This window comes from Tupaia chinensis, unplaced genomic scaffold (assembly GCF_000334495.1).
Source record: "Tupaia chinensis unplaced genomic scaffold, TupChi_1.0 Scaffold000346_1, whole genome shotgun sequence".
NCBI lineage: Eukaryota > Metazoa > Chordata > Mammalia > Scandentia > Tupaiidae > Tupaia > Tupaia belangeri.
The window spans coordinates 5,672,279-5,695,732 of NW_006159840.1; the positions used below are offsets into that span (position 1 = coordinate 5,672,279).

Consider the following 23,454-nt stretch of genomic DNA (forward strand, 5'->3'; position numbering starts at 1 on the left):
TTCAGAGTCACACTGGGAAAGCCATGAGTCATCTCCTGTTCTAGCTCTTTGAAGAAAGGCGGATCTTGATCCCACTTGCTCAGTATTCCCACTGAAACTGCTCTTGTCTGCAGTCGACCTGGGGCAACGCATGAAACAAGTTTGCTCACCAGGGTTTGAGCCAGCATGGGGTAAGCTGAACTCACCGAGATATCTATGGTATTAGCTGATCTCTGTCAGGCATCATTCAGGCACTGAAAAGGTTCCTTCTTTCTCCTGGATTGACAGGGGGGTCTGCACCTGCCGAGTTACCTTCATCATCACCTAATCCCTTCTTAATTCAAATTATCCATCTGTAAGATGTGGATTTCTTTGGGGCATTGCCCTCATATGCTTTTTGTAAAGTGCTGACTGTTTCATGAATCTGTTCTCCAGGCTTCAGGTAAAGGTGAGGTTTGCTCTGTCTTCCATTTTAGCAGAATTCACGCTGCTTCCGTGGGGCCTTTTCAGCCTGATGCCTTGTCCTTCTTAGTGCCTCAAATTCGATTCCGTTCAGATATGTTATAACCAGTTACTGTAAGTTTACTCAGCTTCTAAAATTTTTGAAACCTGCGCATAACTTTTTTAAAATTATATATGTTTTCCAGGACCAGCAGTTGGCGTAATGGCTATGTTGCTGGACTCCCATGTAGTTGACCGCGGTTCGAGTCCAGGACCCAGAGGCTTAAACTCATGCCGGGCGTGTGTATGTGCATACCCAAGATCCCGAGAGGAGAATGGAAGAGAAGGGATTGTGGCATGGCCATCCACCCTGGGGGGTGATTTCTCGCTTTCTGTCTCTCTGTCTGTCTCTGTCTTTCTGGCGAGTGCACACGCCCTGTAGCAAAAAATCTCTCAAAAAAAAAAAAAAAGAAAAAAATATATTTTGCCCAGTGAAAGTTGTTAAATAAAAGCATAAAACAAACAGTATTTTCACAAGTATGTATACAAAAGAAAAACTAATTATAAGTGTATTTGTATTTATTTTAGTATCTTAGTAGGATACATACACACATCAATTTTACTAAAGGTTAAAGCCAACAAAATGAGGCATAAACTTGCTAACTTCCAGCTGTGTGGACATCCATGCTAGGTACACGCAGTGCTAAGCTCTCCCGGGTCGCATTCGCAGTCAACTCCAGCGTTATTTTCTGTATCTTCTAATTTTACAGACTTCTTAATAAATTCCCAAAGCTCCCTTAAAATACATAATAAGCAAACACATTAGAAACAATACACTAAGCATAAAATAATACTTCAAAATAAACATCAACTTTAGGACACATTTACCCAAAAAAACAAATAAAACAAAACTTGGCAAACATCTCCTTTTTTAAAAGAATATTTTGAGTAGTTGAATGGCCTTGAAATACAGAGATTCTCTAAGTATTATTCTATAGTAGGAAATATATATTAGACTTACATAATATGATACGTGTATTATATCATCAGTATGTCTGTATGGTTCTATGTCTACATGAAGCCTTCCCGTCTTAAACCACCGTAGGCTTTCTGTTGTCCTGACCGCAGTAACTCTAAGCACAGGAACTGTTAAAGTGTGACGTCACTCAGCTCGTACCCTAAGTGCGGGTGCAGCACTTCCCAGGCCAGGCACAGTGTGGCAGCAAAGGCCATTTCCCAGGAGGAAAATGAGGCTTCCGCTTCAGACCATTCGCTCTCCCAGCAAGGCTATGGAAGGAGCCCTCCCAATTTGCCGTTGGCAGTGCACATTTTCCTTTAAGGATACAAACAGCTAAATCCCGGATCCCCCTGAACGGCTCACTCAGCACCCATTCTCACGCATTTACCCTAAGGAATATTCTATTGTTCTGGCCTCCCTGGCAGCTAAAGAGGCATTAGGGACATGGTGCTGGCCAAAGAGATGCGGGTGGGAGTCCCTAGGAAAGCCTCGACACACAAAGCCCTCTGCCATGGCTCTCAGCCTCCCCTTCCCAGTGTGAGGCCTGAAGACAGCCATATGAAACCCCTAAGGAGGAACTCCACTCTCAGAGAAAAACTGAGGTGCGGGAGGTCGAAGGACCTTGGTTCCTCGGTGTCATGGAGCCTAGGCTGTAACACCTCAGAGTCTTCTCACTATTGAAACGAACAAGCCTTCCATACTTAGCCCACCATAGATTTTCTGTTGTCCTGATCACACTAATTCTAAGCAAAGGAACTAGTTAAAGTAATAGCATACTTCAGATCATATCAAATGGCCATCTGCTTTTTAAGCTAAAGTACTCAGAGTAATAAATGTGTAAAGACTTTTTAAAGACTTCCTATTACTAAAAGCTATACAATTTGAGAGCATAAAGTCACCCCAGCTGCCTGTCTCCCCACTTTCCTAACCCCTGCCCTTGAGGGTTCACATCCAATGCTAAAGCTTTTTCAAATGGCTTTATTTCCATAGTATGGAATATATATTATAGTTATATAACACGTGTATTCTATCATAAACATATCTGTATGGTTAAATATTGCTTGTAGAGATTTAACTCTTGGACTACGCATCCCTGAACACAGAAAGACGCAGCAAGTGTCTAAAGCGCCATGCTCATGAATGTGACCACTTGAAAGGCTGCCCAGGCTCCTCGAGTTCTGAGTGCACGGCTCCGGAACGGCACCTTCTACTCGAGTTCTTTGCCGCGGTAGCAGTACTTACTGCTGCTCTTCGTCGCCGATCTTGTTCTTTTTGATGGTCTGCTTCACGTGGCCTTCAGCAACCTGCCGAGAGTTAGAAATCACCTCATGGTGTGCCGTGGCAGGAGCCTGGTTGTGTGTGATGGAGCAATATCGAACCCAGAGAGAGTGCCACTCTTAGAATCAGGTGTTACATATGATTCCATATTGTCTGTCACAGAGAAACGTGTAATAAAAGGACTATAATCTGTTAAGCAGCAGATTGTTAACCTTGAAAACTGTTAGGGAAGCCAGTTTATTGTATTCTTTGTCATCAAATAAACCCCTTCCATTGACTTATAAAGTCTGGATGTGTTAGAAAAATGGTCATTTCTGACTGGCTCATTCAAACATTAAAATGGGAAGTTTAATTTTTCTGTTAATATATTAGCTTATACCTGCTCAGTTTTAAGCTAATACTTGTATAGACAGATATTCAGAATTACAGAATGTAATTTATTTTAAAATGCATATATTTTTATTTGATTTATGATATAAACACTAGAGAAAATATTCTTATTGTTAAACATTTATTTAGAAGAGCTTACATTTAAAATTTTCTATCGCCTTTTCTATTTTTCTATTTTGTAAATGACAAATTGAGTTGTCAGAAGTCTTGATGCATTTTTTCTGTTTTTTATGTTTTTCTATCATGATTTTTCAGATAACCCAAATATTAGCTGCACATATTTATGGTTTTTCAATGTGTGGATAGAATATGTAATGGCCAAATGAACATATTCATTTATAGCTGTGCAACATGGATTTACATGGAAGAGACAATGAGTGAAATGCACTAGACACTGAGACCAACAGCACATGCTTCTATTGATGATTGGAAGCTGAAAGACTTGACCTCATAGAAAGGAGAGTAAAAGAATAACTATCAGAAGCAGGGAAAAGCAGGGGTAAAGAAACAGGACGAACTTCATTAGCAGATGCGGAGATGTAAGTAAGTAGCATGAGCTTGCGAGTCCTCTGTCCCTGCAGAGTATCAGGGAAGAGTCGACGTACCGACAATTCCGTGTATAGTTCAAAATAGCTACAAGAGAAGATTTCAACCGTCCGTGACACAAAAGAACTTACTTTTATTTTCTTCTTTAAAATTCTGTTTGCCGTTTCCAATTTTATAGCTTCATTCTGGAAGTAGAATGGTTTTTAAAGTAAGATTGTTGGCTAATATTTGTTAACTACATTTCTCTACATATGGAACGAAAACTATTATGTGAATACTGTTAATATAACTTCACAAGAACTCAATAGCACACACTTTTTAAAACAAATGAATAAACCAGCATAAAATGAAGTACAAATGACAAGGAAGAAAGATCTTGACTCTCTGGGCCAAACTGCAAGAGGTGGGGTTAATGTTTTAAAACAATTAAAATTTTTTAGGAAAATTCCAGCATAGAAGGGTCTCTCACTGTTCAGAACTAATAACAATTTTTAGGGTGGCTGAAAATAATACAGAAATATAGATATCAATAAGTCGCATATATATCAGTGACAACTATTATTAACTATAATATATATTTTAATTTTCTATTTATCAAGATTAAAAAATCCTAAGTAGTCATAAAAATAAACATGAAAAGTCCTCAAGATCAAGGTATAAAAATAAATAAATATGACCTGATCCTGAATGAGAGGATTAGTATTTTAAAGCTGTCACATTCTCTCAAATTATTTAAAACTTCATTATAAATAAAATTAAAAAGCCAAGAGTATTAACACTAGTACTTGAAAACTTCGGTAATAGTGTGAGTAAAAATATCCAAGATAATATTGTGAACAAAATAATTATGGGCAGGTGGTATAAAGACTTGATCTAGATATTCAACATGTCAGGGCAATGAATAATAATTATTATAGTAAAAATGAATATATAATGAATACTAGTAGTGAAATATAATGATTATAACAGTAAAGCCAGATAGTGTATACTTAAAAGGCTGAATAGTAAGTCTATTATTTGCTGTCATGTCAATCAAGTTGCTTAGAACATTACACCTCATTTTGTTACCAAAAAAGAAAAAAGAAAGCTAATAGCACATATCTCAGGGCTGTGAGAATTAAATGAAATACTATTTAAAATTTTTTATAGCAGCATCTAGTATACTGTGACTCCTCAATACATTTCTTTCTTTTTTATTTTATATGCTTTTACATTCAAACACTGAATAGCATTATAGCATACAGAATAAATTTTCCCAGCATGAAAACACTATGTGTTAGTCCAGTTAAAGATATGATTATACCCATTATTAGCAACAGGTCATTTTCCATTTTTTCTCATTTATTTATTTATTTATTTATTTATTTGAGAGGTTTTTGCTATAGGGCGTGTGCGCTCACCAGACAGAGAGAGACATAGAGACAGAAAGCGAGAAATCACCCTCCAGGGGGGATGGTCATGCCGCAATCCCTTCTCCTCCCTTCTCCTCTCGGGATCCTGGGCATGCACGTACATGCGCCCGGCATGAGTTCTAAGCCACCGGGTCCGGGACGCGAACCACGGTTGACTACGTGGGAATCCAGCGACATAGCCATTACGCTAACTGCTGGTTCCCTCATTTTCCATTTTTGTGACACTTACGTGTTTTGCTTCTTTCTTTGCCCCTTGATTCCCTCCGTCTCGCCCTCCCCCACTGCCCATGGTCTGCTTCACGTGGCCTTCAGCAACCTGCCGAGAGTTAGAAATCACCTCATGGTGTGCCGTGGCAGGAGCCTGGTTGTGTGTGATGGAGCAATATCGAACCCAGAGAGAGTGCCACTCTTAGAATCAGGTGTTACATATGATTCCATATTGTCTGTCACAGAGAAACGTGTAATAAAAGGACTATAATCTGTTAAGCAGCAGATTGTTAACCTTGAAAACTGTTAGGGAAGCCAGTTTATTGTATTCTTTGTCATCAAATAAACCCCTTCCATTGACTTATAAAGTCTGGATGTGTTAGAAAAATGGTCATTTCTGACTGGCTCATTCAAACATTAAAATGGGAAGTTTAATTTTTCTGTTAATATATTAGCTTATACCTGCTCAGTTTTAAGCTAATACTTGTATAGACAGATATTCAGAATTACAGAATGTAATTTATTTTAAAATGCATATATTTTTATTTGATTTATGATATAAACACTAGAGAAAATATTCTTATTGTTAAACATTTATTTAGAAGAGCTTACATTTAAAATTTTCTATCGCCTTTTCTATTTTTCTATTTTGTAAATGACAAATTGAGTTGTCAGAAGTCTTGATGCATTTTTTCTGTTTTTTATGTTTTTCTATCATGATTTTTCAGATAACCCAAATATTAGCTGCACATATTTATGGTTTTTCAATGTGTGGATAGAATATGTAATGGCCAAATGAACATATTCATTTATAGCTGTGCAACATGGATTTACATGGAAGAGACAATGAGTGAAATGCACTAGACACTGAGACCAACAGCACATGCTTCTATTGATGATTGGAAGCTGAAAGACTTGACCTCATAGAAAGGAGAGTAAAAGAATAACTATCAGAAGCAGGGAAAAGCAGGGGTAAAGAAACAGGACGAACTTCATTAGCAGATGCGGAGATGTAAGTAAGTAGCATGAGCTTGCGAGTCCTCTGTCCCTGCAGAGTATCAGGGAAGAGTCGACGTACCGACAATTCCGTGTATAGTTCAAAATAGCTACAAGAGAAGATTTCAACCGTCCGTGACACAAAAGAACTTACTTTTATTTTCTTCTTTAAAATTCTGTTTGCCGTTTCCAATTTTATAGCTTCATTCTGGAAGTAGAATGGTTTTTAAAGTAAGATTGTTGGCTAATATTTGTTAACTACATTTCTCTACATATGGAACGAAAACTATTATGTGAATACTGTTAATATAACTTCACAAGAACTCAATAGCACACACTTTTTAAAACAAATGAATAAACCAGCATAAAATGAAGTACAAATGACAAGGAAGAAAGATCTTGACTCTCTGGGCCAAACTGCAAGAGGTGGGGTTAATGTTTTAAAACAATTAAAATTTTTTAGGAAAATTCCAGCATAGAAGGGTCTCTCACTGTTCAGAACTAATAACAATTTTTAGGGTGGCTGAAAATAATACAGAAATATAGATATCAATAAGTCGCATATATATCAGTGACAACTATTATTAACTATAATATATATTTTAATTTTCTATTTATCAAGATTAAAAAATCCTAAGTAGTCATAAAAATAAACATGAAAAGTCCTCAAGATCAAGGTATAAAAATAAATAAATATGACCTGATCCTGAATGAGAGGATTAGTATTTTAAAGCTGTCACATTCTCTCAAATTATTTAAAACTTCATTATAAATAAAATTAAAAAGCCAAGAGTATTAACACTAGTACTTGAAAACTTCGGTAATAGTGTGAGTAAAAATATCCAAGATAATATTGTGAACAAAATAATTATGGGCAGGTGGTATAAAGACTTGATCTAGATATTCAACATGTCAGGGCAATGAATAATAATTATTATAGTAAAAATGAATATATAATGAATACTAGTAGTGAAATATAATGATTATAACAGTAAAGCCAGATAGTGTATACTTAAAAGGCTGAATAGTAAGTCTATTATTTGCTGTCATGTCAATCAAGTTGCTTAGAACATTACACCTCATTTTGTTACCAAAAAAGAAAAAAGAAAGCTAATAGCACATATCTCAGGGCTGTGAGAATTAAATGAAATACTATTTAAAATTTTTTATAGCAGCATCTAGTATACTGTGACTCCTCAATACATTTCTTTCTTTTTTATTTTATATGCTTTTACATTCAAACACTGAATAGCATTATAGCATACAGAATAAATTTTCCCAGCATGAAAACACTATGTGTTAGTCCAGTTAAAGATATGATTATACCCATTATTAGCAACAGGTCATTTTCCATTTTTTCTCATTTATTTATTTATTTATTTATTTATTTGAGAGGTTTTTGCTATAGGGCGTGTGCGCTCACCAGACAGAGAGAGACATAGAGACAGAAAGCGAGAAATCACCCTCCAGGGGGGATGGTCATGCCGCAATCCCTTCTCCTCCCTTCTCCTCTCGGGATCCTGGGCATGCACGTACATGCGCCCGGCATGAGTTCTAAGCCACCGGGTCCGGGACGCGAACCACGGTTGACTACGTGGGAATCCAGCGACATAGCCATTACGCTAACTGCTGGTTCCCTCATTTTCCATTTTTGTGACACTTACGTGTTTTGCTTCTTTCTTTGCCCCTTGATTCCCTCCGTCTCGCCCTCCCCCACTGCCCACCCTCCTCCTGCACCATCTCTAATACCCACAGTTGATCCCCGTGCCTTTATGTTCTCCAGTCTTTCAGCTCCTGCCGTGCAGTGAATAGACATTTGGTATACACCGATACATTGAAATCCAGAACCAGAAACCTTTTACGTAATAGAATTAATTATTCTAAATACAATTCTATTGTACCTTTTAATATTTTAATTAGGAAGCCAATATAAATGATAAATAGCTAAAGTAATATCAACTAGTGATATGAAATCTTTGCAGGAAAATTTTTATGATCTAGAGTCAATCTATTCAAAGAGGTAATCACATATCACTTGGAGATTCTGTATCAAAAGGTTACATTGAATCAGATTCTGCACACGCAAAAAAAGAGATTTACATCATTTTTTGGTATCTTCTATTTGTATTATTTCAATTAGATGTCAATTAGTCTAATTACTTACTACAAATATGCTGAAATAAAAATATTTGGACCAAATTTTATGATATTTTTACTATGAAATCAACTTCATTCACATACTTACCTGGCTCTTTAAGAAGGGGGGAAAAAAGTAAACTTTTAAATAAAAAAATTGCATACCTCTATGCTTTTAATCCTGTTTTCAGTGATATCTGAAACTCCAGTGTGAACCAATGTTGTCTTAATTTGTTTTACAAGAGCTTGAATTTCATCCCATTTGTTGAGTATTTCACACCTCTTCTTCTCTACCTTCTCAATAAGAGTAAGATTCTTCTCATCAATTACATTTTTCTCAGCTGATTCAGGGAATATATTTCAAAAACAAAATATTACTGTGGTATATATATCTCAGCTCTTATTATTAATAATATTGTATATTCTTAACAATATTATGTACAGTACATATTACTGTGAAATATAGTGTAAGAACTCCAAGCATGGCAGTAAACTAGTGTAATTCTAAAATGGGGACGTCTCCTTTTTAACTCATTCTTTCTCTAGGATACGCAATGTCTAGTCCTTTCACGTTGCCTTGTGGAAGCTAATTTCTACGTTTGGTTCATTTTCTCAGAATCTCTTCTGATTGTCTTGATCAAAACTTGCCACGATTCTCTCTAGAGGATGTCCTGAATTAACTCGATGTGGCGCTAATAGCCACGAAGGTCTTAGAGGATGATGAAATGCCCCACGTACTGTGTCTGGATACAGAGCAACTGAACACCCAGAGGTTCCCAGAGCAACACAACAAAGATGGGGGGTGACCCGCCAGGGCGCTCACGAGATCAGGAGTGTCGCGCATGGTTAAAGCATGTCACTGAAATCACTTCAGACTAGATGAAGACTTACCTTATTTCCAAAAAACATAATGGGAAAAAAATTAATGACTAAAATGGAATAACCTCTCAGAAAACTCCTTTGAGTAACTAATGGCAGGAGGCTACGTCTGGTGGACTGGGTCCTAGGAGTCTCCACACGAAAATGGCAGCAGAGCACAGGTCAGAGGGGCCAGAGGCCGCAGCCACTTGCCTGCTTGTTTCTTAGAGGCCTGCAGCAGCATGCGCTCCATCTCTCGTTCCTCTCGGAGTCTACATTTGCAACATAAAAAGAAGTGAAGTGTTAGAAACCCACGCCTGCCTGCTCTCCTTTGTCTACTTTATAGCACAAATCCCTCTGTAACAGAGAACCAAAAACTGATCTGCCTACTTTCCAGCACAAAAGGTGCTCTGCACATGCTTGACAATGACAGCCCGGTCACTCAGGCTAGCCAAACTCCAGCAAACGCTCTTACCAGGACTGAACAAGCCAGTCATTTTAAAACATTGTTTAAATAAAAATAAATTAGTTTTGGGCAACCAGGTGGCATGGAGGTTAAGGTGCTGGATCTCACATGACTAGCTGAGGAGATTAAGCCCTAGACCCGGTGGTCTGAAAATCACACAGGGCACATGTATGTGTGTGTGCCCCAAATCTCTAAAGGAGGCTGGAAAAGAAGGGACTGTGGCATGTCACGCCTGCTGGGTGATAATTTCTCACTTTCCTTCTCTCTCTCTCTGGTGAACATATGTGCCTTATGGCAAAAATTAAAATATACATATGCATATATGTACATACACACACCTATATATATATGTATATAATTTATTTTCTATACCATTTTCTGATATTATTTGTGACTCAAATTGCTAAGAAAAAGGAATTTTAAAAAACCTGCAGTTCATGGTCTGAAGCAAGCCACCATGGACTGTGGGAGGAGGCACGTACTCCAAATCCACACTGCATTTCTCAGCCTCATGATCTCATCCCACAAATATGATCCAAAAATTCTCCTATGCCTGAACTAAGTCATGACATAATTTTTACTATGCAAAAATATGTCATGACTTTTCCGACAACCCAATACAAGCAATTTTAAAAGGAAAAAAAAAATTCAAAGACTGAGAAAATAACCCCCTCAAATGAGAAATATATATGAGAAGTACTAGATACCATTAAATGACCAAACATCCAGATAATGGGTATCTCAGAAGGTAAAGAAACTAATAAGGGCAGTGATCAGCTATTCCATGAAATCCTGGAAGAAAACTTTCCAAACCTGGAGAGGCGTTCAAATATCCAATCCCAAGAAATACAAAGGACCCCAAATAGAATCAATTCAAAAAGATCTTCTCCAAGGCACATCACAGCCAGATTGACCAAAACCACAGACAGAGACAAGATACTGAAACTGGCAAGAGAGAAATGTCAGGTTACTTACAAAAGATATCCCATCAGGCTAGGAGCAGGCCTCTCATCGGAAACAATGCGAGCAAGTAAAGAATGGGAAAATACATTCAAAATGTTAAGTGAAAAACAATTGCAACCAAGAATACTATACCCAGCAAGATTATCCTTCATATGGGAAGAAAAGACAGAAACATTCTCAGATAAATAAAACCTAAAGAATTTACCACCACCAGACCAGCTCTCCAAGAAGTTCTGAATAGAATGCTATTCCAGGAAAACTAAAGATGGATACCCAGAAATAAGAGTATAAAAAAGCAGTCAGGAAATGGCCAACCTAATGGTAAGGACAAGTCCAGAGTTGAATGTTAACTTCCAGAATTAAAACGGAAAGACTGGACCACAACAGAAGAGAGATGAATTACATGAGACTGAATTTTATGACTTTTGATAAAAACATTACTGATTATCTTCTATACTTTGTTTTCCAGATTTAAAGTTTTTTGTCTTCTCTTGAGCTGTTGTCATAGGTTCATCTACCTACTATTTGAACAGAATCCTAACCTTTTTCCTGGCTTTAAGTCTTAAGCAAATTTCTCTTAACATTTTTTTATTTTGATTTATTAAAGCTAAAACTGCTTTTCTTGACATTAAAAAATATTTTTAAAAATACCTGTTTAATGACTGTAGTAAGCTATATACCCTCAGTTAGGTGATACTTTATAGTATGTTCATGCTACTCACTGAGTTTCATGCCAAAAGCCAGACGTTTTCAGAAATATGTATATACCAACTGAACTTGCTATTGAAAGTATTTAGATTAAGATATTTTGTGAAGCAATAAAATGTGAAGGGAAAAGGGGCATGGGAAGTGACTGTAGATACCAGAGAAAGTGTGGGAGGAGGGTGGGAATAGGCAGAGGGTAAGAGATAGGGAATCGAGGGGGAAAAGAATAAAAAAGCAAAACTATATAAGAAACAAGAAATAAAAAATTATTCAATGACAATAACATATATCTAATATCCTTGATTAAGTCAATATGCAGTGGATTCTGGATGGGAAATAGCATTTTATATGCTGTGATGACATACAGTGAATGAATGTAAAATAAATGCATTTAAAAGAAAAAATAAATGAATAAATGAAAAAAAATTCCATAACTTTTTTGTAGCCCTTCTTGTTCCAAAATAAATATATTGACTAGCTTATTTCAGGTAGATTTAAAGAGAACGGGAAAAAGGAGTCTTGGGCATCCAAAGTTCTGTGATCCTGAGGCCAAACGGGAAGGTCCTGGGTTCGCCTCCTGAGATCTCCTAGTACACACCAGGCACATGGATGTGGGTATACGCCTATGACCCCAACTGACCAAGGTTGGGGGACGATTGTGGTGTGAAGACCCTCTTAGAGTTCCTACCTCTCTCCGACCTCTCCCTCTCATGGAAAACATAAACAAACTTAAAAAGAAAAAGAGGTCTAGTTGGTGTTGTACATGTGGAGAGATGCACAGTCATTTGGTTAACACTACCAACCCCTCACTACCACATGTCTACAAGGGCCTCGTAATTTAAGATTTCCACACACATTAGCTCATGCTAGCAAAGCTTAGCAGAGAATCAGAGTGGTACTATGATCCTCAGTTTTAATAAATGGGGGGTTCATTGGAGTAATAGTAATGATAATATAATCACCTTTTCAATATGCATATTCAGAGATTTAGTGTCCAGATTTTTTTCAGACAGTATAAATATGTTTTCATTTGCTTTGATTTTCTTCAGTGACTTTTTTAATCCTGCAGCTTTATTAAATTTATGTATTAGTTTTTATATAAATTTACTTTTGCTATTATTTAGATTTAATTATATTTCTTTCTTTCATGAGAGAGGAAGAGAAAGACAGGCAGAGAGAGGGCACCCTAACAGGTCTTCACGCCACAGTCCTACCCAAGCCTCAGCCAGCCGAGTGGTCCGGGGGAGTGCACGAGACTCCTCATTCAAGAGGATACTTGTTGACGAGAGTTTTATTGTTTTGATACTATCTGACGGCTGGCATGGGAAGGGTGGTGTGCCCTGGGTCTCCTCTTACGGGACTCTAGTTTTCCCTTCTTTGCTTCTTTTTGCCTTCTTTGGGCAGTTCCACAGAAGGACGGTCACCACTTGAAACCATGCCCTGTACCCTCGCTGCCTCTGCAGTCCCTTCCCAGAGGCCAGTGCCCCCGCTGGGCTGTCCCCGCCTGCCTAGCTTTCTCAGGTGCCCGGCTCAGCCTCCTGGCAGCCCTGCTCTGCACTTCTCTGCCCCTGCCCACGCTTCTTCTCTGCACTTAACCACACCTCTCTGGCTCTCGTGAACGTTTGCACTTGATGTGTGTCTTTCCACTTTTAGTCATTTTGAGCTTCGGCTGTTTTATAGGGAGTTCTTATCATTTGAAGTTGCCTCAGCATCCATTTTGAATATAGGAGCAGGGTTTAGTCACCCCAACCATTTTCAGTTCTCCACCTCCTCCCAGGCCCTGGTCTCTGTCCTAAACAAGCACCCCCCAGAGGCCGCCTCCCTGAGAGACAGCTAGACACAACCTCGGTTCACCCCGCTGGCCCCATGCCCTGTGTGGGCTTTGCAGGAGAGTCCTTGGACCCCTGTTCAGCCACAGGGCCCGGGCGTGTGTCTGTAAACCCACCAATTCCAACTCCCAGGGGCAATGCCTGGACCAGGACAGAGGCCTTGTCGCCATGGGGTCTCTCTCCCAGTTGCGGGCTGAGTGAGCACACCCTAGAGGGCACCGCCCTTCCTGCCTGCCCTGCGGGCACTCGGCCCTCTTCTCCCTGGGACACATCACTTACAACTTCCGCCATTTCATGCATTTTGTGGCATTGCCTCCCCACGTCCCCTGACCAACACTGAAACCTCACTCTTCCCCAGCCAGCGCTCTGCTGGGAGGGGCCGTCTGGGTAGGAATGAGCTGGACAGCACAGTCCGAGAAGAGCCACAGGTCGTCTGAGGACAGGCAAGTTCCTCCGAGGGGACACCTCATATTAGGGCTAAAGGTCAGAATACAGATAAATCCCAGCAGACACGCACTGCACCATCACACCCACGTGCCCTGGAGCCCCGCAGGGCAGGGCTAGAGTTTCCAGCCACTCTTGTGAGAGAGACTCCTGACCAAATCAGAGCAAAATGCCCTACCTTCCTGTCTCCTAGTTGTACCGGGCAAGTCTCCTTTCATTTTGTTTGGTTTGGTTTGGTTGGTCTTGTTTTATTTTATTGAGGATATTTTGAGTCAATCTTTTAATAAAAAGTTCTTGTGAACAATATTTCCTATTTAATTGTGATTTGACCATGGAAGGTTATACAGAGAGGTTACCAGATTTGTTTTTTAAGGTATAGAAATAAGGGCATTACATAAGGAATGTTGACACGTCAGTCCTCTCACCTATCAATAAGCCTTCCAGAGCCACCAAAGATCAGAAGAGAATCCTTCAGGACCTCTCCAACCTCCCGGGTGGAAACACCATGTGAGTTGGAACATGCCGGTCTCACATGTTACGGCTGTGGAAGAAGCTAGACGACAGGCAGCGGGAAAGCCAAAGCCATGGCTCCCCACCGTGGCAGAAGAAGCGTGCACACGTGTGCTCAGCACGCAGTTCGGAGATGCTGTGAAGTGAGGGTAATTCAGACAGAGCTCGTGACACCTCACCTGTCATTGCGCTCCAGGGCCGCCTTGATGGCCTTCACAAGCATCCTCAGCTCCTCCTTGGCCTGGCGGACGTCGGCCGTCTTCACGGGGCTCTTCTCCAGCCCCTCGAGCTGAGCCTGAAGAGCCTGGACAGGATGAGGGACATCTGAGACCATCGCACAGGACTGCCTGAGAACTTCTGTGCGCTGTGGCTGTGTAGGTGACACGTCCTGAGTTAAACACACTCTGGTCAAAATGGCAGGTCGGGCTGCTCGTCTGCAGGGGAATGGCTAGCCAAGTGAAGGCCCAAGTAAATTTCCTTGCTCAATGTTTTGACATTTCTTTTTTCTAAGGAAGGTTTTTTAAAATGATGGAACATTTCATTGTTGATTTGTATGGGGGAAAATACAATGAATAAAGTGCTTTGGGTCTATTATTAACAGCATCACAACGATTCCTTCTCAATCCGTGAGGATAATATTTCTTCAGTTTCTGCAGGTGGATATGAAGCAATGCTGTTCTCCATGGGAGCGCCAGACTTCAGCTTTTCAGAAATAGAAAGAAGGGTCCAGACACACTGTGGGCCTGGGAGTTTCACTCTGACATTGGATCGAGATGTGGAGGTTTGTACACCCGACCTCAGAAAAGGGAAGAACAGGGAGGACCGCCAGCTGGGGCCTCTGCTTATCCCTGAAAAACAGAAGCTATTTTTCTCCAACTTGAAAAGGCTCAAAGAACACAATGTCCATACCTGAGCTGGACTGAGAAGTTGGAGCTGACCTCCTGTGATGCTGTGTGTGTGTGTGCACACGTGTGCTTATTCATGTACAAAGTGAGGAACCGTGTTTCCCAAGCTAGGATTTTACGCTTGATGGAATTCAAGTGTCCAAGTCCTCTTAACTACAGTATTATTCTTTTTGTTTTATAAGGGATAAAGTAATCCTTTAGCATATTTTCTTTCTAGAAATTTCTCCTGTTTAACCTAGTCCTAGCGGGAGTGCCTGGAAGGGTGTCACTAACTAAAGGAAGACCGTGGGTTCCTCTGCGGCTCACTGCACGCCCTCATCCCTGTCTTCACTTCTCCCAGGGTATCGGCTGAACCACGGGGGTTACTGACAGCACCACGTATACTCCCGACACGCACACACACACGCACGCACACACGCACGCAGAGGGACTCAGAAAGTTCATGCAATAACATTACACATGATTTACTTGGGTGCAAAATCACTTGAAAACCATGAATGGTTTTCTCACAATATATTTTCCATAAGCCCTCTGAAGTCCGTATAGAGAGGCTGACAGAAGGTTCGGTGGCGTGGGGTACAAATAGTGCCCTGTCTGAAGAGGAGGTCTCCGTCAGAAATGCCGTAAGCTGGGATAAAGCCCACCTCTAGTGAAAGTGCGGTGGTCCCAAATTATGGAGGCAGGAATGAGGATTCTGGTTTTGGATGTTCGCAAGGCTCGTGACCCCCGAAGCCGTGAGTGGCACGGCTGCACTGACGTGGCCCGCGGGCGACCGTTACCTGGTGCTGGGCCGTGGGCTGGGCCTGCAGGAGCACCGCCATGTAGAGCTCATATTCTTCCTGCAGAAAGGACAGCGGGGCTCACTGGGGCCGTCGGGAGAGCACGGCCCTGCACGCTTTCTGGCTGTGTCTGAGCAACATGGAAGTCGGGGTGTCGATTCAGGGCATTTTAAAACATAGGGAAGACGTTCCTACGATGTATCCAACAGTGAGATGCACTACAATTCATCAACTGCTCACCTTCCCAGCGTATTTGACTGTCAGCCCTTTGTCACCTCAGGAGACCATCCCCAACTGCCCTGACATACGACAGGGGATCTGCCCGCAGAGGCTGTGGCTGGGGTCCTCTGACCTGCTGAAGACGAGCTTTGCAGACAGCAGGCTGACATCGGCCCATTGGCCGCCATTCCTTGTCAGTCGGGAAATTAGGGAACAGCAGGATCTTTAAACAAGCTACTTTCAACTAAGATTCCACATAGAGATTACTTTCATCATAAAATCCCAACAAAATGCTATAAGGATTCAGATAAAATTATTACATATGTATGACTGTAAAAGTCTGTATGTCACATATGTGCAATGAATACAAGATTTTGTACAATTAGCAAGCTTGGGTGGAGACAGCATGCTGACTGGGCCCTGATTCAGGGCTGATGGACGTGAGGGTGGGCGGGTGACTCAGTCTGGCGGAGGGCCCCTGTCTGCAGCCCAGGCAGCACGATGCGTGGAAGAGCCTGCGGCTGAGCCCCTCCTGGCGCCCAGCACCTGCCTCGTTCTCACTGCTGCACAGAACGCTGTCTGTTACCTTGACTTCCTTCAAGAGGTCCCCAACGACTAAAGAGCTGTCGCAAATGTCTTGGAAGACCTCCCCGAAGACCTGCAGCCTGTTGAGTTGCTGAGGGTCGCACGTACAGATTTTCTGGAGCTCCTAGAGGGAAAACAGAGCCAGCCCCTTTCAAGGTGTCCTCATTTTCCTTTCAAAACCGCACTGCTCAGGTTCAGGAGTCAGGAAGGGCACCCGGTCTTGGTGGGGCAGGTGGCAAACCCAGGTGATTCCGGTTCCCTCGCCTCCGCTGCTGAAAATCTTTGTCTCGTCTGTCACCCAAGGTTTTTCCTTCCGTCTCTCTCCCTGTCTTCCTTCCCTGCACCCTGTCCCTGCCCCAGCTGGCAGGCCTTTTCTTTCCCATCAGTCCCCTCAGCCAAGACCCGGGGGTGTGGTCAGTTCACCTTTTTCTCTTTCCCGCAATTTCACACTTGAGTGTTGAGTCTCGGGTCAGTAAGAAGGGATTTCCGAAAGTTAGCAGAAGAACGATTCTAAAGTCTGCGTTTACTTTAGTGCGAAGAATTTAACTGTGCCATCCTGGCAGTGTTTTCCTAATTGCACGTCCCGGGCCTCCTGGAGCGCCGCCACCCGCTAAGCCTGCAGGTGCCGCCCGGCTGCCCCCATCCTCACCCGGCCTCTCCCACCCGAGGCAAGCGAGCCTTCCTCAGGTCTTTCCGGGTTCGAACCTCTGACCTGGGGCGGCCCCGTGACTTCGAACGCTCAGTCGTGGCCTTGCGTGTACCGTGCGGCCCCGCTGCGCCCGAAGTCAGCCGGCGGCTTGGTGGAGCCGCCCCGCCTGGCGCCCTGGAAGGCAGGTGGCCGCCTCACCTGTTCCAGCTTCCGCTCGTGGCGCGCGGCGACCTCGCTCCCGCTGTAGCCGTTCTTCAGGAGGTCTCGCTTGGCCACCACTTCCTTTTGGAAACGCAAGAACTTCTTGTACCTGTCGGCCTTGGTGACCCCGGCCAGGTAGGAGCTGACGTAGCGGTACTCGTCCGCGTCCCCGCGCGCGGGTGCCAGGGCGCACTGGCGGCTGGACCGGGCCTCCCGGTACCGGAGCACCTTCATCTCCGGCACCCTGAGCTCCTCTCGGGGCCGCTCCGGAGGGCCCGGGCCGGCGCGCTCCTGTTGCCGGGGCGCGCCTGTGCCTCCAGGGCCCTCTTCAGAATGAAATCCTCTTCCGACGTGCGGGGAGCGAGCGCCGGAGGGTTCAAGTACCGGAACAGCGGCGTGTCCTGGGCGTCGTCGGGGGCCACCGCCGTGTGGACGGTGAAATGAGCCAGCGCATCCCTCATCTCCGCCGTCTTCCCAGGCCGGGGCTTCCTCGCCCTGGGGGCCGGCTGGGCCCGAGGCCTATTGGCATCTGGCCAGTGGTACAGGATGGTCTCGGGAGGCCGGTAGAGCCGGCTGGGGTTCAGGTGCCCCGAGGTGTAGAGGCGGACGTCTTCCCGGTGGTCAGCCTGCAGTCTGTCCAGCAGCTGCGTCAGATTGCACAGCGTCCGGACGCCCGGGGTCTCGCAGTGCTTCCACTTCAAGTGGGCTGTTCAGAAAGGGCCACAGGTTGTGAAGGGCCATTTAAAAAAAAAATAAAGAATTATTTATTTAATTGTATTTATTGTTACTATTTTTAAATTCACCAGAGACATAGAGACAGAGAGCTAGGGAAAGTGAGAAAGCAAGCCACCAGATTCAGGACTTGAACTGTGGTTGGACATGCGGGAATCCAGTGCCTTAACCACCCCACCGCCTGCTGGCCCCTAAGGCCACTCTGAAATAGCAATGTGCACTTGCCAGGCTGGCACAGCCAGCACCCACAGGGGTCTACAGAGAAGGAAAGGGAGCGAAAGTTCGAGCCCTCGTCCCAGGTCTCAGGTGTGGCTGGAGGCAGGGAGTTCAGATCCACGCCAGGTGTGAAGCGCTCAGGAGGCTGGGACCCTGCAAACCCGTTAGGAAAGATGAAAGTGAGCTTTCATTTGCCAGACCTTCTTACAATATCAGCAAGGGTTCCAAAAGAAAAGTTTAAAACTTAATTATGTTTCTTAAAAATGCTGCTTAAGGGACCAGCAGTTAGCGTAATGGCTATGTCGCTGGGCTCCTATGTAGCCAACCGTGGTTCGAGTCCCAGACCCGGTGGCTTAAACTCATGCTGGGTGCGTGTGCGTGTGTGCCCAAGATCCCGAGAGGAGAAGGGATTGCGGCATGACCATCCCCCCTGGGGGGTGATTTCTTACTTTCTGTCTCTCTGTCTCTCTCTGGCGAGCGTAGGCGCCCTATAGCAAAAAAAACTCTCCAAAAAAAATATGCTGCTTAAAGTTTTATTTATTTTTTTAACATTCTTCACAAGACATGCCTTGTATTTTTGTTTGTTTTTTTTTTTTCCCGGGATTTTTTTCTTGGGGGGGGGTGCTTTTTTTCCTCCTTTAGTACCAAAATGTCTCAGGAATCTCTGACCAGACCCCTCCAGAACTGATCTCATCCCCATGGAACAAAACCTGTGGGTGCGTTGACAGGCCCCTGACACCTTCCTCACAGGGCCCATGTCCCAGTGTGGGGCCCTCGAGCACCTGGCTCAGGACGTAAATTAGTGGGAAACTGGCTTTGGGCCAGCTTCATCTGTGAGCAATGTGGGTTCAAAGACAACCTCTGTGAGCCTCAGCTCCTTCCTGAGCATTTCAAGATAATCATCTCACTCCGAAGGGGCGAGCGACACCCACAGGGACTCGCTTTTGGCAAAGAAGCCCATGGCACGAACGGTGCTCCACGAGCCGTCCTGTCTTGGCTGAGGCCCTTCAGGGCACGTCCAGCTTTCTACCACTCCTGCCAGGACACACGTCGCCTGCATCTGCTCCTTCAGTGCATTATTTTCCAGCGAAGGAAAGGGCCGTTTGCCAGGGCACAGTGTGCTGTGCGGCCTTCGCAGAGAACCTGGAGGGGCAGAGGGGCAGTTCACCCAGGGCCAGCAGAGGCCTGCCATGGTACCAGAGCCGTGGTGAGCAGTGGGCCAGGCCTTCACAGGGCCCCTGAGCCTGAGAGCCAAGGGCCCACTTACGCCCATGCATCTGTGGTGGCCGTCAGTCCCCAGGGCAACCCCATCTCGACGAGTCGCATCCTCTTGGTGAGAAGAGGAGCTGGACGGCGGCAAAGAGGTAAAACACCACCCACGTGGTCGACGCCAGGCTCGATGGCCAGGTGCCCTCAGTGGGCCCCTCCACTCCGGGCTGGCAGCCCTGGCCCCTCCGTCTTCTGTGACAGCCTGGTTCAGTGAGGCCCCCGCACACGCCACCCCTCTCAAGGCGTGTTACAGCCCAGACACGGAGCAGTGGCAGCAGCCTGTCCACCTTCTCATGCTTGAGGGCTGGCTGAGGCATGGCGCGCACACCCAGGGCATGGCACGGCCGGGCACCATCTCAGCACCCCATGCCCTCAGGCCCCTGGCCAAGCCCAGAGCCAGGGTCGCCGCCTCTGCAAACCACAGCAGAGCAGTGGGATTCTTGAGAATCACTTCTATTGATCAGCTTAAAACTTCAAAGAAACCACTTAGGAAATGATAAAATATTAATAGGACAATTTTTCAAGGCAATCATTGCAGTTCATGGAAGGTTTTAGCACTTAGAGCGGTAAAGAAGCGTTAGGCCAGTTTGCTATGGAGAGTGGGAGAAGGGGACGACTTCACTGTTGCCACCATATCATCCTTATTTCCCGAAGGGTCTCGCAGCACCAGCAAGTCCGCCGCACAGTCCCCTCCCCACGCCTCACTCTCCCCTTCGGTTGTGGAGGTCTGCTTCCGAGCCCGAGGACCCGGGTTGCTTTCCTGCTCCCAAGTTCCTAGGACACACACCGTGGAGTCCACCGTGGCCTCCTAATGGGAAACATGGCTTTGTGCATTTTGTGCCATCTATCCGAGAGAAAAATAATCTTAGAAAGTTTATTAGAACATGTAGTTCTTTCACAAGTTAATCTGAAAGCAGATTTGCTTTAAGACAAGCTGAACCATCTTTTTGACTGTGCATTGATTAGGAAGACATAGTAATCGTTTTTGATGAGATTTGAATTAATAAATATTTCAATCATTTTTTACCATTTAAATTTTGAATCCTAGGGTGTTTTTATTCATCTTTTTCATGATGGAAGTGACCGGTCTTTAATGTCAGCCTTGTTACCCAGCACTGCCCTCACCTCTGGGAACTCTAGGGGCCCACGGAAATTCTCCTTGGTCTCTTTCCAGAACTTCCTGATGCCCACCCCTGCACACACACACACACACACACAGGACCTGCATGGGGTGCCCTTCATGTCTGTGAGGCTCCCCCTGCCCCCTACACAGACACTGCTCTGCCTCTGCCTTCAAAACTACTCAGAGAATAATTTTGCACACTCCCCTCAACACTCCCCTCCTTCCTGAGCCCAGGCAACATTGCTAGGCAACCTGGCACCCCTGGTCAGGCCCCTGTCACCCCACTGGTGTTTGTCTGAAATAGTTTTACACATCACATTAGTGCCTTCAGAAAGAGACCAAGAGTCACAACTTTGTTTAATAAGTAAAAGTTAAAAAGAAATACTATTTTAGAATTTTAAGAGATTCAGGTTGACATTCCTAATCCAAAAATTGAAAGTCCAAAATAAGAAACTTTCTGAGCACTGATCTGACAAGTGGCCTCTTTTGACAGCCGCAGTGGACATGCTGCAATGAAGCAATCTTTTATATAGTCACGTCCAGACCACGTGTTTCTACGTGTGCACGTGAAACATAAACGCATTTCTTGTTTGACTTGGGTCTCATCCCCAGGATATCTCACCATGCGGGTGCAAATATTCTAAAATCCAAACAAACAAACAAATCTGAAATCTGACACACTTCTGGTCCCCAGCACTGCAGATCGGTGGTCCACAAACCTCCCAGGTACCCCCGTGACGCTCTGGACCCGAGGATGAGATGAATGTCCTGCACCAGGACTGTCATGATCCAAAAGGGAACAGAGGAAGAGGCCCGGCAGAAGGACACCGTTCCACAGGAGACCATCCCATGTGTGACGACGGAGCAGTAACCCAACCTCCGGGCATGAAGATGGGAACAGTAAGAGATGGTGAAGAATTCCTCCCATGAGGAATAATATTAATACTAATAATAGCAGCAGTGCTCTGTGGTCTCTTAGTGAGGCCTGCAGATGGCAGCGACATGCCAAAGAAAATGTAAAAGAATGCTAACATCAGGACCAGCAGATGGCATAATAGTTACAACACTGGACTTCTGCGTAGTCACCTGTGGTTTGAGTCCTGGACTCGGCAGCTTAAAACACACTCAGCACGTGTGCATGCATGCCCCAGATCCTGAGAGGAGAATGGAGGAGAAGGGATTGGAGCATGGCATCCCCCCAGGGGGTGATTTCTCACTTTCTCTCTCTGTGTCTCTCTTTGTCTCTCCAGCGAGCACACATGCCCTATAGCAAAAATCTCAAAAAAAAGAACAGTAACATCAAGCAGCCAGGACCGGCTCCCTCCTCCTTCCTCCTCATCTTTCCAGAGAAAGCTGTACTAGCGTGAGCACACCTGCACCCTCTACACACACTCACACCCTGCACACTGCACGTGTGCATGAGTCACGCTCACAACGCACTCAGACACGCGCACACACACCCTGCCTCTTCCTCTACCTGTTACTAGATTTTCCAAGCAGGCCACACCCCGTGACTCGGGTCCTAAGCCCGTGTGGCCCTGGAGCTGACTTACAGTGCCACAGACAGGTTTTCATGTTCCTCTCTGGCTCAGAGAAGCTGGGTTTCTAGAAGACCCAACATCGAGCCAACATCACAGCCAAACACAGACACTGCGTCCACTTACATTCAGGCTTCACGTCCTCCGCCATCTCTCCTAGTCTCCTGGCTGCCTGACTGCGGTGTCTGGTTGCTATGGAAACGATAAACATTCTGATCCCCCCCTCCCCAGGGCGCCTCTGCTGCTTAGCAACGGGGACATCCCAACATGGAGTCCCCTCCCCACACCACTGACCTTCCTGAAAAGCAAGTCCCAGGTGTTTGTTCACTTTTTTACTTTTTAAAATGAGGCACTTTTGTGATCTGAAAAACACCGAAGTGCCCTGCACTGCGTCCTTTGTAAACCTTAAGGAGCAGCAGGCTCTTGTCTTTGGACGGCTGCTGTGGAGACGTGCGGGCTGACGTGGGGTTCTGGCACCTGGCCTGTGTGGTCATGTAGGCACCGCTCTGCATCCCCAGGAGGGAGGTGAGGGGCCGTGGGGTGCCATGACGCGCCCTGCCGAGTCAGCGGGCTGCACGGACAGGAGTGAAGGCTGCAGCCCTCACAGTTGGCACCTCCTGTTTAGAAGGTACACCCGAGTGACCGCAGTGTCTGTAAGCCTCCTCAGCTGGCCCATGCCAGAAGCAGAGAAGAGCTGAAATCACCCTCCCCTTTGAAAACTATAATTCTATTGAAATTTCTCCTAGCCAGAAAGAATGAGGGTGGAGCGGGACAGAGACTCTATTTGCTCTCAAAAGTAACGTTGACATGGCAGAGGGTGAGGGATAGGGAATCAAGGATGGCAAAAAAAAAAAATGTATACAAGACATAAGAAATGGAAAATTATTTGCTGATAACATGTATGTTGATGTGCTTGATTGAGCCAATATACAGTGTATTTTGGATGGAAAATTCATTTGTATGCTGTAATGATGTATAGTGAATCAATGTAAAAAATAAATAAATTTAAAGGATTGCTAAAAAAAAAAAAAAAAAAAAAAAAACCCTCAGATTGAGGCCC

At 44.3% G+C, this 23,454-nt stretch overlaps 1 protein-coding gene across 1 annotated transcript; it reads right to left on the reverse strand.

The window, feature by feature from the left end:
- Positions 1–1,012: 1,012 nt before the first annotated feature.
- CUNH6orf118 (chromosome unknown C6orf118 homolog) lies at positions 1,013–22,583 on the reverse strand. Its single transcript, XM_014589253.2, is given in 11 exon segments — positions 1,013–1,216; positions 2,681–2,742; positions 6,422–6,475; positions 8,569–8,744; positions 9,475–9,533; positions 14,358–14,482; positions 15,863–15,922; positions 16,668–16,790; positions 17,514–17,822; positions 17,825–18,222; positions 22,521–22,583. Coding segments are annotated over 11 exon segments (1,500 nt in total). The 5' UTR covers positions 22,546–22,583; the 3' UTR covers positions 1,013–1,107.
- Between the last annotated feature and the right edge of the window lie 871 nt (positions 22,584–23,454).